The sequence below is a fragment of the Podarcis melisellensis genome, assembly GCF_964234715.1.
Source record: "Podarcis melisellensis genome assembly, chromosome: 16".
NCBI classification, from domain to species: Eukaryota; Metazoa; Chordata; class Lepidosauria; order Squamata; family Lacertidae; genus Podarcis; species Podarcis melisellensis.
In genome coordinates this window covers 15,602,647-15,619,687 of record NC_138533.1, presented here as the reverse complement: position 1 = coordinate 15,619,687, position 17,041 = coordinate 15,602,647, and the positions used below count along the sequence as shown (strand labels likewise).

General features: G+C 49.6%; 1 protein-coding gene across 2 annotated transcripts in view; it reads left to right on the top strand.

The window, feature by feature from the left end:
- The window catches only part of EHD1 (EH domain containing 1), a 33,201-nt gene extending 18,880 nt beyond the window's left edge, over nt 1-14,321 (top strand). For both annotated transcript variants that reach the window (XM_081893033.1, XM_081893032.1), the window contains exons 4-6: nt 9,154-9,566; nt 10,478-10,642; nt 12,405-14,321. In XM_081893033.1, the coding sequence (XP_081749159.1) occupies nt 9,154-9,566; nt 10,478-10,642; nt 12,405-12,929 (1,103 nt within the window). In that variant the 3' untranslated portion in view covers nt 12,930-14,321. The remainder of the gene's footprint in view (nt 1-9,153; nt 9,567-10,477; nt 10,643-12,404) is intronic.
- Nucleotides 14,322-17,041: the final 2,720 nt, after the last annotated feature.

Here is a 17,041-nt window from a genome sequence, read left to right as displayed (position 1 = left end):
CCTGATCTTTATTGAACTGTTGCAACAGGGTGCTCCCCTCTCACGCAGGAAAGGAGGAGGACCCAGAACCCAGGTGTGCCTGCCCTTATATAGACACTTTAAATTCCCTGCCCTGGAGCTTAAGACCACCCCTCCATACATCACAGAAGGGGTGTAACCCAAGACCAACCCCCACAAACATCCTACCTACATCACAGAAAAGGTGGTCTACAACAGAAATTTGAATGTTGTTGTTTTTCCTGTCTGCCAGGTTATCTGATAATACCTTATCTGATTGACTTTCCTGGTAGTCTGGCCATTCCTTTGAGATGGTGATTTCCTAATTCCTGAGACAATGGGAAGGTTCTCTCACCCCCTCCCTCCTTGCAGAGCAAACATTTGGTCAGTTTGGGAGTCAAAATGGTTTCAGGGCGGTCTTCCTGTGCTGCTCCAGACATGTGGTCCCCATATCTATGTACGTGCTAGATTGGTACATTTATGAACCTTTATCATTTATATAAAAGACCTTAAATTTTTTATTTCACTGAAAAAAAAGGAAGAAATACCCAAGTCTCACTTCATGCAGAAACCACCCAGCTGGTGCCTGATGTCTAATTCTCACTGCTGCCGCTCAAAGTAAGCCCTTCGAAGAGTGGACAGAGAAAAGGCTTTTTCCTCCCTCTCTTGTAACACGAGAAGTCGTGGGCACCCAGTCCTGGAAGATTCAGGAAAGGTGATAGCACTTCTTTGCGTAGTGCAGAGTTAACCTGTGGAACTCCCTCCCACAGTGATGGCTTGCCAGCCTAGGTGGCTTTAAAAAGGAGGATAGACAAATTCATGGGCCAGAGGGCCCTCTGTGGTTACTAGCTGCAATGGCTCCGCTCGGCTTTCGCAGTTGGAGGCAGCGCTGCTGGGCTTAGATGGGCCATCAGCCTGAAATCCAGCCGGTTCTCCTAAAATTCCTGCGAGTTTCAGCCCCCCACTTCCAAGTGGTGGTGGTATTTCTCCCTTTTCACTACCCTGATCACCATGAGTTAAAAGCCTCTGCTGGCAGCTATGGGACTCTGATCCGGAGCAGCTGAACTGGAAAGGAATGCAGATGCCTTTCTGTGAATTGTCGTCTCTGCTGCACCAGGGCCTCCATTATTCTGAGTTCTGGATGTGTATGGAGGCAGTGGCTGTCGTCATCCCGTCTGCCCTGAGTTGGGGCCTCAAGCAAGACCCATAGCTGAGTGGCAGGGCACCTGTTCTGCTTGCAGAAGGCTGGGAACCCTACCCGTCCCTGGAACAGCGGGAGAGCTGCCAGCAGTGACCCCAGACTCTTAGGTACACTTGGAGCAGCAATGATTCTGAATTCCAGTTTCTGGAAACCACAAGAGGGGAGAGGGCCTTGTGCCAGGGTCCTGCTTGCAGATTTCCCACAAGCTGGCCCCCACGAGGACAGAATGATAGACTAGATGGGCCACCAGCCTGATCCAGCAGTGTCGCCTTATGTTCTTACACTTTCCTTTAAGTGCCATATTTTCTGCTCCATAAGACGCACCAGACCACAAGACGCACCTAGTTTTTGGAGGAGGAAAACAAGAAGAAAAAAATCTGAATCTCAGAAGCCAGAACAGCAAGAGGGATCGCTGTGCAGTGAAAGCAGCAATCCCTCTTGCTGTTCTGGCTTCTGGGATAGCTGCGCAGCCTGCATTTGCTCCATAAGACGCACACACATTTCCCCTTACTTTTTAGGAGGGAAAAAGTGAGTCTTATAGAGCAAAAAATACGGTATGTCTTAGGGTTAGGAAGTAAAATGTGCAAGTACCCTTCTAGGTGACTTCTGTGAGATGAGGCAGCCTTGCTGCTCTGACCTTTCAGGATTTTTTAGCCAGTGAGCAACATTGGGGTTGTGACTGACGTGTGAGTTGTTTGGACACCAGGCTATAGAATCTCTAGGGTCCCAAAGAACTGCTGTCTGTCCCCCCGACCCCATCAGTCGCTGTACTCTTTCTGTTTGTCTTGTTCTCTAGTCCTTGGAAAAGGCAAACTGCGTAAATTCAAAGCAACCAGCATGCCTCTTTCCTGTGGTGGGTTTGTCTGAGATGAGGTACTTCCTAGAAGTCATTTTCTGCAAGCTCTACTCCAAAATAATTTTGAGTGGACGTTAAAAAATTCCACCCCCCTTCCGGTCACTAATGCATAGCTGTCAATGTTCTCCTTTTTTTAAAGGGTAATTCCCTTATTGTGAATAGGATTCCTTGCAAGAAAAGGGAAAAGTTGACAGCTATGCACTAATGTAAAATTTGAAAACTTCGCAAAGAGGCTTAGCCATGTCTGCTATGTATGAGCGGAAGAGCAGGCACTCATTAAGAATTCACGTCACTGTTATTAACTTTATTACCCCCAGGCCCCAGGATGGGTTACAACAAATTAAAATTCAGAATTATAAACCATTGAAGCAAATCCCACACAGGAATAGGGTTAACTTACAGTGCAATTATGTACATGTCCGCTCAGAAATAACTTTCTTTAACTAAAAACAATAGTTAAGACATCATAACACAGTTAGAACCAGTGATTAAAGTACAGAATGCCCAGTGTCTTGCCTCATCTGCACCTTAATTCTACAAGGCCCGTCTGAACAGGAAACTATTAGCCAGTCCAGCCTCCCTTGGGAGGGAATCCCTCAGTCTGGGAGCAGCTACAGAAAAGGCTCCGCCAGACCACCATCACCACCACCAGGCCTACTTCTTGTGTTGATGGGACTGAGAAGGGGCTCACCCAAGGATCTTGGCACCCAGGCAGGTTCATCCAGAACCGTCTGGGTGAAATTGGACTACAGCTCCCATCATCCCTGGCCATGTTGGCTGGGGCAACAGTATCTGGAGGACCAGAGATCTTCTCCACCCTATTCTGGGGCTCTCACTACACCGTCTAGGAGAGCTTCCTGACTGATTTATGAGCTTTGGCTGATTCTCCAGCTACAACCGTTCCTGACCCACTGTAATCCACACACTGGTAACCTCAAGGCCGGACTACTGCAATACGCTCTATGTGGGCCTGCCCTTGGAAGCTCCAGACGGTATGGAATGTGGTTGCCAGACTGCTCATGGAGGAATATTTCTGACAACATGTGATGCCTTTGTTAAAACATCTGCACTGGCTGCCCATCTGCTGCTGAGCCAGGTTCAAGGTCCTTGTATTAATTTACAAAGCCTTGAGCAACTTAGGTCCAGAGTACCAAAGAGGTCACTGAGATCATCCACAGAAGCGTTGGTGGCTGGTTCCAGAGTTGTTGAGGCACACTTGACAACAAGAACAACAAGTAAACAAGCCTTTACTGTCATTGGCTCTGGTGTCGTTCCTCTTCATTCCACCTCCATGTGGAATGTGGAGTTGCGGAATGCTCTGCCACTAGAGATTCTGCAAGACGCCTTCGGTTTCCTGTATTAAACACCTGCTGAAAACTTTTCTGTTCTGTCAGACTCATGCAGGCAATTAAGAATGAATGGATCTTTCCATAATCGTTAGCTGATTTCTGATTTTAACTTTGTTAGGTTTATCGTTTGGCCTTTATATAGATGCAGTAATTGTTGTAAACCGCTCTGGTACATTTTTTTTTAATGAATATCGGTGTATAGATAAAAAAAATAAATGTCTGGGAGCATCGCACGGTCAGGGAGAGAGATTCAGCTTCTCTTGTTCAGCCTTCTTCCTTGTGTGAAGCTCTGTTAGCAAGAGTGAACAGGCTCTGCAAATGCAGCTGCTCATCTCTCCCTCCCAAAGTCATCCCCCCCCCACTTCCTGTTTTCAACCCATTGTCTGTAAATTGGCTGACTTTGGCATGAGATGAGCAGATAAAAGATTGTCAGGGCAGGAGATCAAGCTGAGCACAGCAGGGCCACAAGCATCTAGCCAGTCCAGAGCAAGGGGACAATTCTGGGCTTTGGGTTAAAACCTAGAGGCAGGTTCAGGCAAGCCAACAAGGGGAGGGGGGAATTCTTCAGATGTGCTCAGACTTGCAAGGGTGGACCTGAAGCAGGTCTTAGTCTCTTTTTTTCAGTAGGTTGAAAATGGCTTCCGACCCAACAACAAAAAAGGCCTCTTGACCACCCCCAAACAGCTGAGCCAGCTTATCAAGGCATACCCTCCAACATTTATCTGATAGGGACGTCCTATTCAATTATTAGGGATGCGGGTGGCGCTGTGGGTTAAACCACAGAGCCTAGGACTTTCCAATCAGAAGGTCGGCAGTTCGAATCCCTGCGACAGAGTGAGCTCCCGTTGCTCAGTCCCAGCTCCTGCCAACCTAGCAGTTCGAAAGCACGTCAAAGTGCAAGTAGATAAATAGGTACCGCTCAGGTAGGAAGGTAAACGGCGTTTCCGTGTGCTGCTCTGGTTTGCCAGAAGCGGCTTAGTCATGCTGGCCACATGACCCGGAAGCTGTATGCCGGCTCCCTCGGCCAATAAAGCGAGATGAGCGCCACAACCCCAGAGTTGGCCACGACTGGACCTAATGGTCAGGGGTCGCTTTACCTTTACCTATTCAATTATTATTATTATTATTTATTAATGTTGCTGTTTATACCTCACCCATCTGACTGGGTTTGTCGCAGCCACTCTGGGCCACTTCCAACATGAATAAAAACATAATAAACCATTTAAAAAGCTTCCCTATACAGGGCTGCCTTCAGGTGGCTCAGGGGTCGGATAACTCCCTAACCTCCAGCATGTCTCAGATGGGAATAGAGACATCCTAAGGAAAAGCGGGACATTCCTGGATCAAATCAGAAACTGTAATGGCTTCTGTAAATCTGGGACTGTCCCTGGAAAATAGGAACACTAGAAAGGTCTGTCAAGGCTATCTGTGGCTACTAACTACCATGCTGTGCCTCTGTGGTCAGAGGCAGTAAATGCTTCTGGATACTAGTTGCTGGAAAGCACAGGAGGGGAGGGGGGAGTCTTGTGCTCTTGAGTCCTGCTTGCCAGTTTCCCACTGGGGCATCTGGTTTGGCTGCTGTGAGAACAGGATTCTGGGCTTGATGGGCTGCCATTGGCCTGATTTGGCAGGGCTCATCTGATGTCTATTTGGGAGAACCTCTGGCCAGTGTCCTGGGCTGGCCGAGTTTGTATTTCTTGCAGTGTCTCAAACTTTGGGTCCCCAGCTGTTGTTGGACTACAGCTCCCATCATCCCTGACCACTGGTCCTACCTAGCTAAGGATGATGGGAGTTGTAGTCCAGCCATAGCTGGGGACCCAGGTTTGAGAAACACTGCAATGCTATGGATTGGCTGGTGACTGTCGAATCCCTTGAGGCGGGGAGCCCAACATCACCAGCCCATCTGTGAAGTTGGAGAAATGCAAATTCAGCCAGCCCACAATAGCCAGATTGTGCCTTTCTGAGCTTTGCTGTTCTTCAGCTGTAGAACGAGACTTCATGCTTCAGTGCTGACAAAACATTTCTCTTCCCTTTTTTTAAAAAAAAGTTACTCTTGTGATTAGCCTTGCAGAAGCCACTTCTTTCAACTGCTCCTTCTCTCAGCCTCAGACCTCCTCGTGTGTAAAGCAGGAGCATTGACAGGTGGTTGTTTTTATGATGGGGGTGTTCCTTCAGCTCCACTGGCCAGCTGAGATTTGTGTTTCGGAATGCAGTACGATTGCATCTTATGCAGAGGTTCCGTTCCAATGAAGGTTCCATGTGCACATGAACATTGTGTGTACATTGTGAATCCCCCATACTCTATGAGAGCCAGCATGCTGAGCAGGCCTTGCCCCTTCAAGCAAGACAGAGAGCTAAAAGTTGTCCCCCTAGCTCTTCTCCAAAATCTTTCTCCTATTTTAGTCTTAATGAGATAAGGGGAGGGCTGGCCAATTGTTGTGAAGGTTTTATATAGTTTGAAAACAATTCCCTTTAGGATAATACTGGTTTAAATGGTTAGTTGGTGAGGTTGTCATAAGACTGTAGAGATGGAAGTGTTAGAAAATCGGGTATATACTGTATTTTTCGCCCTATAGGGCGCACCGGCCCATAGGACGCACTTATTTTTTTGGGGGGAGAAATAAAGGGGGAAAATTTATTCCCCCCCCCCAGCCCCAGAATGGGTCCGAGAGCTTGCCAGGCTGGGAGGATAGCTTCCTGAAACCTGGAGAGCGAGAGGGGTCGGTGTGCACCGACCCCTCTTGCTCTCCAGGCTTCAGCGAAAGCCTGCATTTGCCCCATAGGACGCACACACATTTCCCCTTCATTTTTGGAGGGGGAAAAGTGTGTCCTATAGGGCAAAAAATACGGTAAGCTAGGCGCCAAATGGCTCCTTAAACCAGGATTATAGTCGCCAAAGTGGAACGCCTAGCTGCCATTTAGGGCGCAGATGGCTCGAAAGTTGCATCCGGGCACCTGGGCATCTTCACTTGGTCACAAGTGGCCGATTTTATTGTTGTTTAGTCATTTAGTCATGTCCGACTCTTCGTGACCCCATGGACCAGAGCACGCCAGGCACTACTGTCTTCCACTGCCTCCCGCAGTTTGGTCAGACTCATGCTGGTAGCTTCGAGAACACTGTCCAACCATCTCGTCCTCTGTCGTCCCCTTCTCCTTGTGCCCTCCATCTTTCCCAACTTCAGGGTCTTTTCCAGGGAATCTTCTCTTCTCATGAGGTGGCCAAAGTATTGGAGTCTCAGCTTCAGGATCTGTCCTTCCAGTGAGCACTCAGGGCTGATTTCCTTCAGAATGGAGAGGTTTGATCTTCTTGCAGTCCATGGGACTCTCAAGAGTCTCCTCCAGCACCATAATTCAAAAGCATCAGTTCTTCCGCGATCAGCCTTCTTTATGGTCCAGCTCTCACTTCCATACATCACTACTGGGAAAACCATGGCTTTAACTATATGGACCTTTGTTGGCAAGGTGATGTCTCTGCTTTTTAAGATGCTGCCTAGTTTGGTCATTGCTTTTCTCCCAAGAAAAGTGGCCGATAGCCAGGTGCAAAATGCGCCTGGCAGATTTCAAACGCTGCCTGCAATGCCACACATTGCCACGTTTTTCCTGCAGCAAACTTAATCACAGCTGCCCCTCCAGAAACTGTATATGCTTGCTATCTCATGTGTAGTTTATGGGATGCAGCAGAGACTGGGCTCCATCTTGTTTCCAGCTCTATACACAATTTGTGTGTTTTGAGTCCAAGTCCAGGGAAGTTGGGGGCCCTGCTTGGAAATGTAAACGGTGGAAACCCCATTGAGCAGAAGTGCCTGTGAGCAGCATCGTGCTTCCTGTTGACGCCTCTGTGCTTGGAAAGTGGACTGGCTGTCCCAGTGCACAGGCAGGCGTGTTGTAGTGGTAAGAATAGGCCTGGGGGCACAGGCAAAGAAGACTTGTCTTCAGTCCTTTTTTTTTCTTTCAAAGCACCATTTAGAAGCAACAATCAATATTCAACAATCTCTTTTCACACACACCAAGAGAGTGAGAGAGAGAACCAGATGTCTAACTACATTTAACTTTTAACCTTAAAATTTTCAGCAAAAGTATCATTCCACCAACCTCCATGTGTCCTCAGAGCCCATAAGCCATGTTCCATCAATATTACATATGTAATAAAACCAAGCCAGGCTGATTGAAAAGTGGTGGTGGTTTTAGTCTGCATGACTCTCTTGGATGCAGGTTGTCTGTTGGTCCATAAGACCAATGGTCCCAGCGTTGTGAGATCCAGATCTCAAAACAGATCTGCATTTAGTGTCTTCCAATACTTTTCAAATGGGAGGCGGGTGGCGCTGTGGGTTAAACCACAGAGCCTAGGACTCGCCGATCAGAAGGTCGGCGGGTCGAATCCCCCGACGGGGTGAGCTCCTGTTCCTTGGTCCCTGCTCCTGCCAACCTAGCAGTTCGAAAGCACGTCAAAGTGCAAGTAGATAAATAGGTACCACTCCGACGGGAAGGTAAACGGCGTTTCTGTGCACTGCTCTGGTTCGCCAGAAGCGGCTTCGTCATGCTGGCCACATGACCCGGAAGCTGTATGCCGGCTCCCTCGGCCAATAAAGCGAGATGAGCACCACAACCCCAGAGTCGGTCACAACTACTCCTAATGGTCCCTTTACCTTTACTAATACCTTTCAATAGATAGCAAGCCATGCTGCTGCCTTTATATCTCCAGCCAGGAATTTATATGGTAGCTTGTAGCATGGGAGGTTAAAGGTGGGCCTGTCTTGTCTCCACTTGGATCAGCTCTCTGAATTGTACACTGCTGCAGATCTCCCTTGGGATCCACCCAGGATGGCAACCCACTTTGCTTTTCAGCTGGCCCTTTTTGAATGAACAGGCTGCTTTTGGGGGTGGGGGTTTAGTCTGTCCAAGAAAGCATACAGCTCACAAAAACTGTTTATAAAATCCAATAGTACAAGCACCGTGTACATGTTTAAAAAACCGAGGCCAGTTAAAATAAATAAAAAGGCTGTCTGTGCAAGAACAAGTCTCTGAAATGCAGCCTAGATTAAGGAAAAGGCAGCACAAAATAAATGAGGCTTTTGGAAACCCAGCTTAAAATAAATTTGGACACCTTGGAGGGAAGGAGAGGCTGGGTCTACATTGACTGACAGCTACGGCTCTCCAGGGGGTTAGGCTGGGTGTGTTTGTACCTGGCGATGCTCGTGGGAATTGAACTGGAGACCTTCTGTATGCAGGACAGCTGTCCTCTGCCCATGAGCTCCAGACCCTCCCCTTTCATGCTATAGATCAGTGATTCCCAACTGGGGCTCTCTGGATCGCAGGGGGTCTGCGTAACCCACCCATGGCACCATTGACATAACAAAAACTGCCATACAGATATCGAAAGGTTCAGAAGCAGAAGGTCCATCGCTTGGCTTCTGAAAAACAGGGGTCCACAGTACTTAGCTAACTGGGAACCACTAGACTGATGTGAGCTTCATCTGCAAATATTTTCCAAGTCCGTTTTGCTGCCCTGCAGATGACTCCATGCAAGACTCGAAACACCTGGACAGGTATTAGTCCTGGAAGACAACACTTTATGCTTGGTAGTTGTTTCAATAAAATTTGCGTCACCAGTTAGCTCAGCTGGTGTTGATAATGCCAAGGTCGCATATGGCATTATCCCCATATGGGCGGCCTGCGTATTCCTGCATTGCAGGGGGTTGTGGGCCCTTCCGACTCTCTGATTCTATGCTGCCTTCCTTCCCCCCCTGCAGGCTACGACTTTGCGGCGGTCCTGGAGTGGTTTGCGGAGCGGGTCGACCGCATCATCCTCCTCTTTGACGCCCACAAGCTGGACATCTCGGATGAGTTCTCCGAGGTGATCAAGGCCCTGAAGAACCACGAGGACAAGATCCGGGTGGTGCTGAACAAGGCAGACCAGATCGAGACGCAGCAGCTGATGCGGGTCTACGGTGCCCTCATGTGGTCGCTGGGCAAGATCATCAACACGCCCGAGGTGGTGCGTGTCTACATTGGCTCCTTCTGGTCCCACCCGCTCCTCATCCCGGACAACCGGAAGCTCTTCGAGGCGGAGGAGCAAGACCTCTTCAAGGACATCCAGTCCCTCCCGCGAAACGCCGCCTTAAGAAAGCTCAACGACCTCATCAAGCGGGCCAGGCTGGCCAAGGTGGGTGCCCGTCCCGAGGGGGGGGGGAGTTTTTTCCCTTCCTTCAAGGCCGGGGAGGTGTGTTCTGGCTGCCCAGTGATGGAGGAAGGGTGCCCATCCCAGGTGGCTCCCCAGATTGCAGGGGAGAAAGCTTTCAGTATGTTTCTTAGCACAATTCAAAGTGTCGGTGCTGACCTTTAAAGTCCTAAATGGCCTCGGCCCTGTATACCTGAAGGAGTGGCACCACCTCCTTTGTCCAGCCCAGATACTGAGGTCCAGATCCGAGGGCCTACTGGCGGTTCCCTCACTGTGAGAAGTGAGGTTAAAGGGAACCAGGCAGAGGGCCTTCTTGGTAGTGGCGCCTGCCCTTTGGAACGCCCTCCTGTCAGATGTCAAGGAAATAAACAACTATCTGACTTTTAGGCAGCCCTGTATTGGGAAGTTTTTTAACATTTGATGATCTCAGGTGTTTTTATATTTTGTTAGAAGCCACCCAGTCAGATGGGCAGCATTTTATTTTAATTTATTCAAGGGCAGAGAGGGCCCATTGGTTCACCCTCATCCAATGTCTTGTTTAGGTCAGTGGTCTTCAACTTCTTGAGAGCTGGGACTCCTCTGTAGCAGGATGGGACCCATTTCCAAGGGTGTTGGAATGGCATGGGCAGGGCTGTCCTTCTGTTGAAGACCAATTTTCTAGCCCAGGTGTGGGGAGCCTGTCTCCCTCCAGATATTGCTGGACTCTTACTCCCATCAGCCTCAGGACACCCCACCCAAAAGCCAGGGGTGATGGGATTTGTAGTCCAGCAATATCTGGAGGGAGACAGGCTCCCAACAGCAGGCCTCGTCTCGCCCATCATTTATTTATTTTTGCAGCCGCTTGTGTCACCTGCAGTTTCTGAGTTCTCAGTCTCTGCTCTCCACCCCCCTTGCAGGTCCATGCCTACATCATCAGCTCCTTGAAGAAGGAGATGCCCAATGTCTTCGGCAAGGAGAGCAAGAAGAAGGAGCTGGTGAGCAACCTGGGGGAGATCTACCTGAAGATCGAGAGGGAGCACCAGATCTCGCCGGGGGATTTCCCCAACCTCAGGAAAATGCAGGTATGGAGGGATGTCGACCTTTGTAGTGCGTTTGGGGCAGGAGCGGGCGGGACTTGGGCTTGCCTGGAGAGCAAGGAGGTCCTGGAGTCTTGCCGCATGTTTGTGTGTGTTGCAAAAATCACAATGTACGGGAAGCCAAACGATGCTTCTCTTGATTCCTGCAGCTCCTGTTAACTCTCTCCCCACCCCCACCCCGCGAATCACAAGAGCAGGCCCTGGAAAGAATCACGCGGGGGAAACCGTGTAGCCAGCCAATGCCTCTACATGGCTCCATCCTTGTTTCAGACATTGTGATACATCGCAATGTTTAGCTGGTGATATATCACAATGCTGAAAATTGGCGGCTGGGCTCTCCTTATGATGTCAGTTGTGATTTTTGCCTGCCAGCTTAAGGACCACAGACCTCCTGCCTCTGAGCACCAGTTGCTATGGGGACGGCAAGTGGGGAGAGTGGTGCTGTTGCGCTCAGGCCCTTTGGACTGATCCTGCCAGGTGGGCTCCTCTTCCCCCGCAGTCAAGAGGCGGCAATGCTTCTGAAGACCATTCGCAGGAAACCACGGGAGGGGAGAGTGTTGCTCTTGTGCAGGTTTCCCATAAAGGTCAGCCACAGTGAGACCAGGAGGCTGGACTAGTGGGGACCCAGCAGCATCCAGGCTGCTTGTTAACATTCCCAATGGAACCTCCAGATCCAGAGGCAGTCTTTCTGAACTCCCAGGTTCTTAGGGACGTTTGGCCACTATTGAGAACAGAATACTGGGCGGAAAAACTCTGGAAAAGTGATTTGCAGTTCGCAGCATGTTATTCTTTGAAGGAGAACTACTTTAAAATGATTTACAGATGGTATTTAACTCTGAGTAGGCTTCCAAAGATGTTTAAGACTGAATCAGATAAGTGCTGGAGATGCAAAGAGGTTGAGGGAATGTTCTTTCATGTGTGTTGGACTTGTAAAAAGGGTAAAAGAGTATTGGGAAATGATCCATAATGAATTGAACACAAATGTTTAAAAGTACTTTCCCCCCAAAAAACAGAGTACTTTCTTCTGGGGATAATTCAGACTGAAATTCCCAGGTGTCAAAAAAAGGTTATTTATGTATGCCACTACTGTGGCCTGTGTTTTGTCAGCCCCAAAATGGAAAACGAGGTCCCAACCAAAGAAGAATGGCAACTTAAGTTGACAGAATATGCACAACTTGCAGACTTAACATATAGAATAAGAAAACAAGAAGAACATATGTTTAGAGATGACTGGAAAACGTTTATTGAATATATGGGAAATAACTGCGTACAGCTGAAAACGCTGGCAACATTAAGATAAATTCAACAGTATAAATAAGTTATGGTGGATGTAATAATGGAATGCTGAACGGTATAGTTTTTGTAAAATACGCAAGGATTTATGATACGTAAAATGAAACATGGAAAGAGACGTCATTTATATTTTAAGGATGTAAAAAATGAGTACAGTCATACCTCGGGTTACAGACCCTTCAGGTTGTGTGCTTTCAGGTTACGTACACAGCGAAACCTGGAAGTACCGGAACCAGTTACTTCCGGGTTTTGGTGCATGCACAGACACAGTGCTGCGGGTTGCAAATGCTGTGGGTTGCGAACGTGCCTCCCGCACGGAAGACGTTTGCAACCCGAGCGTCCACTGTACTTTAAATTGTAAAACAGGAAATGTAATAAAAATTATATGCAACAAGAACGGAATGCTGGACTTTACTTCATGCTCTTCACATGCCCACCTTGTTGTCCCCCCCAGGAGCAGCTGCTTACGCAGGACTTCAGCAAGTTCCAGCCACTGAAGTTGAAGCTGCTGGACGCGGTGGACGACATGCTGGCCAACGACATTGCGCGCCTGATGGTGATGGTGCGGCAGGAAGAGGCTCAGATGCCCACGCAGGTGGTGAAGGGCGGGGCCTTCGAGGGCACCATGAACGGGCCCTTTGGCCACGGCTACGGCGAGGGGGCGGGCGAGGGCATCGATGACCTGGAGTGGGTGGTGAGCAAGGACAAGCCCACGTACGACGAGATCTTCTACACCCTCTCGCCCGTCAACGGCAAGATCACGGGCGCCAGCGCCAAGAAGGAGATGGTCAAATCCAAGCTGCCCAACACCGTCCTGGGCAAGATCTGGAAGCTGGCGGACGTGGACAAGGACGGGCTGCTGGACGACGAGGAGTTTGCCCTCGCCAACCACCTCATCAAGGTCAAGCTGGAGGGGCACGAGCTGCCCGCCGAACTGCCCTCCCACCTGGTGCCACCCTCCAAGCGCAGGCACGAATGATGCCCCCTCCCTGTCGAGCGGGAGGGGCCCCCACCTCTTGACTCTGCCCAGCGTTGGGTGGGCCGCCTGCCCTCAGGAACTCGACTTTGAACTCCCCCGCCCCACGAGAACAAAAAACACCACCCCAAACCCACAGATGATTTCGTTTTTTAAAGAAATGTTTTAATACATCTGCTATCTTTGAGGCAGTCGTCTTGTGTGGTGCTGGGGAGGGTTCTCTCTCCTGTCAGTATCCTCTTCTCTAGACGAGAGCCCGCAAGGGTGGGTGCCAGGGGTGGTGCCAGTCCCAGCACCTGTCTGACGAGGGGCTCACCTGGGCTGAGGCCCACACCTTGGAGCTTTTCACTCCCGCAGGTAGTTTTCCCAGTCGACATTCGAGAGGGTGTCTGTAAGGTCCTCGCACCCAGTGGTGTTTTGGTCCTGGTACAGGGCCTCTGGATCTTTGTGGGGCCAGACCCCACTTCTTGGGTGACACCACCCAGCCTTGGCAACCTTAGGGTGACCTCCTCACTGCCCCCCCCCCACGCCATCACAGTCACTTTCTGAGAACATTCACCACCACCTGTTTCGACATCTCAGACTGTGACGCATCACTTCCTGCTTTGCCTAAGAGGTGGTTGTTGTTTTTTTGACATCACTTCCCCCTCCACCCACCCACCCTGTGCCTTTACAAAGTGGTGCTATAATGGGATTTAATGGGACCAGCTGCTCACATCCCGGTGGCAAAGGGTTGACGCTGCACCGAATGCATTTCCCCTTCACCTCCACCCCCCCACACCATGCAGGCACTGGGCAAGAAATTGATAGTGAGGTGATGGGGTTGCCATTGAGTGGAAAGGGGGGGGGCAGGTTCTCTATATTGCACTGATTTTCTGGCAGGGGTGGGCTCCACGGTGGGCGTGGAGGTCTCCAGGGATGAGCTAGACCCTGCGGTCTGTTTGGCTCAGAAAATCCAGGATTTGTGCATGGAAAAGGATTTGAAGATATTAAGGTTGTATGTTGTGTCTGAAGAGAAGGGAGGCTTGTGATGGTCTTTGTTACCCTCCAGGCCTGCCAAGGAAGGAGATATATAGTTGGGGGGTTGGCATTACAGCCTCCCCCCCCCCAACCCCAACCCCAAAATGACTTCAACCTCTCTGTGTGTGTTTGGGTCGGAGGGATAAATGATTTCGCCCACCCTGCCCTCTGCCAGAAGGTTGAAGGAAGATGGGCCAGTATCTTAACCCTGTAGATGGAACATGATTGGCTGAGTCTGTCCAGAGCTGCTTATTGGGATTAGATCCTGCTAAGACCTCGGAGGGGGGTCAAAAGTGCAGCTCGGTGTCAGAAGCGGAGGGAGCTGTTGAATGTTCCACCTGCACCCCTTGCATTAAAGTTGATTTTTGGAGATTTGCAGCTGCCTGTTCATTCCCCCCCAAACACACACACATCCACACTTTAGTATTTTAAAAGTTTAATAACCCTTTGCTGCTCCAGTGCCAACAAGATGGGCTGTTGTTGGCTACACAGCAAAGCCAGAAACTTCAACCTGGATGAACCTGGAAAGGTGTAGTGCTTTCAGTGGGGAAGATTACGGAACACAGAACACACCCCTGACCATTCAATGCAAGTCCTGCTTAGCCTGAGGCTCCACAAGACACAGCTCCATAGAGTTGGCATCTTGTCTGTCTTGGGGGACAGTAGAGGAGCGTGCCTTTGCAGCTCCTGCCAGGGCTGTAGAGACCGATATGGGAGAGACATGTTTCATTGCAGCTGGGGCAAATGAAGGCGTCCGGTTGTGCTGCTGCAGATGCACCAGGTATTTCTTCTCTTCTGCGCTCCTCCCACCGGTCATTCCTCCTCTGGGCACTGCTGTGGATGTATGACCCGGATGTCCGTCTCCAGGCACCGCGGTCGTCTGCAAGGGATTCCCATGTGGTGGGGTTCATGTAGCCAGCCGTCCTATCCCCCTATGCATCCATGCCGACAATTGAATTCTGAGGACAAGGAAGCTTGCGTGTTAGGTATCAGGGTGTTGACAGGCGCAAATTATGTTTGTGCGTATTGTAAATGCAGAAAACTCCGGGCTCTGATTGATTGAGGATTGTATGATATAAATGACAAGTCAAAAACGCACTTGTCCGGTTCGTGGGTTTTTATCTCCGAAAAAGAGTGCTATTTCAGTTAATGTGATGGTTTTCCCTGTTGTCATGGAAATGTTGAAGATATTCGGAATCTTCACCAAGAAAGTGAAGGTGGCCAAGAGAAAGCGAATAGAGGAAAGGTTTTCCTCCCTCTCTCGTAGCACTAAAACATAAGGCCCATGAAGTGAAATATTGGACGATTCAGGGCAGATAAAAGAAATTCCTTCTTTATGCAGCAAAGCGTTAACCTGTGGAACTCCCTCCCACAGGAGGCAGAGATGGCCACCATATTGGATGGCTTTAAAAGAGGATTAGACATGTTCCTGGAAAGGAAAGAGCTATTGATGGCTACTAGCCAGGATGGCTTATGCTCTTGCCTCCATTGTCGGAGGCAGCAATGCTTTATGACTACCATTTGCTGGAAACCGCAGGAGGGCAGAGGGCTCTTGTGCTCAGGTCCTGCTTGCAGGTTTCCCATAATAGGCATCTGGTTGCAACTGTGAGAACAGGATTCTGGACTAGATGGGCCAGATCCTGAACGGTTCTGCTTATGTTCTTACCGCTAACTTGAGGTGCTTCAAAAAGCTCAAGGCTAGGAATAACCATTCATAAGCACATATTTTCCCTTCCATCTTCAGCCAGAAGGAAGTGATTGGAAGCATCTGTTCCCAACAAACCACCAGTTGCTGTTCTAGCAAAATCAGGACAAACTGTTGTTAGAATTATAGATTTTTATTTTTTTTGAAGGAATCCTGAGGATTATCTTCTAGCCGCGCAACTCCCTGCAATGCAGGAATATGCAGCCGACCCGTACGAGGATTAAATTTGCAAACTTGGCGTTATCAGCACCATGTTCTAACCAACCGAGATATCCAGCCGATTAGTCGGTTTAAAATAGGATTGGTTTTGTGCCAGCCAGAACGGGAAACTGTGGTTTGGCGGTGGGTCGTTCAGACAAGCCGTATTTTAAAATAAACTTGTTTGTCTTGGTTTGCACAAAACGATTCTCATTTGAAAACAAAAGAGCTTCCGCTCTTGCATAAGGTGGAAGATGGATTGATGTAGCACCCAAAAAAAGAAAAGAAAAGAAAAGAAAATGCTTAGGTGTTGCATCTAAGCACAGCCACTAAGTTGGATGTGGGGTGGAGGAGGGGGAGTTTTACACTGGTATCTCTCAAAAGGAGGAGCAGGCCAGGGAAAAGGGGGGGGCGCTAAAAATGCAAATGCAGAGATTATGGAGAAAGGGGTGTGTCCTTATTGGGGAGGGGGGGAGCAAATTACCCCATTAACTCACTGGAGATAGTGTGCTGGGAAAAGTGACGCTGGCTGCCCAGAGAGAGAGAGAGAGAGAGACGGAAGTCTCTCTTGTGCCCTTAAAGGACTTTATGATTGGAAGCTGGTCTGATTCCCGTCTGGTGCAGTCACCCCCAGGAATGCCGGTGTGCGGCTCGATGAGGCATTCCTTCCCTTCCCCATTTAGAAAAGGGTTTCCTGCAGTCCAAGCATTCCAGCTTATCTTTGCCCTGGGTTCATGCCAACATTCTTGCTTACAGCTGGTCCCAGGGGCCAGGAAACAGCCCGGAGCAAGTGAGAAGGGGGTGGGTGGGTGGGTGGAGACCCACAAAGCCCAGTCTCTGGGCCTGCAGAGCAGCCGGCTCAAGTCTGTAATGCCACAATAGCTTTGAAGGCGCTGGCTAGGCAGGTGGGGACCATGGCAGCTGGAAGATTCCTCCTCCGTGAAGCCTTGATCTGTCCCTGCCCTGGGATCACAGCTGGACAGCGAGGGGGCACTTTTTGGCTGGCAGTGTGTGTGTGTCTGGTGCCACCACCCAGTCCTTGCCAAAGCCAAGTGCTCTGTGACAGGTGATCAGGGGGCCAGAGGGGATTCCAGTTGCAGTCAGGTGTGGGTGCAGTTTTTCAGAGCCGTAGCCACAGGGGTACTAGCCTTGTTTTTTGCCCTGGGTGAAACCTCCAGAGGGGTGCCATTGA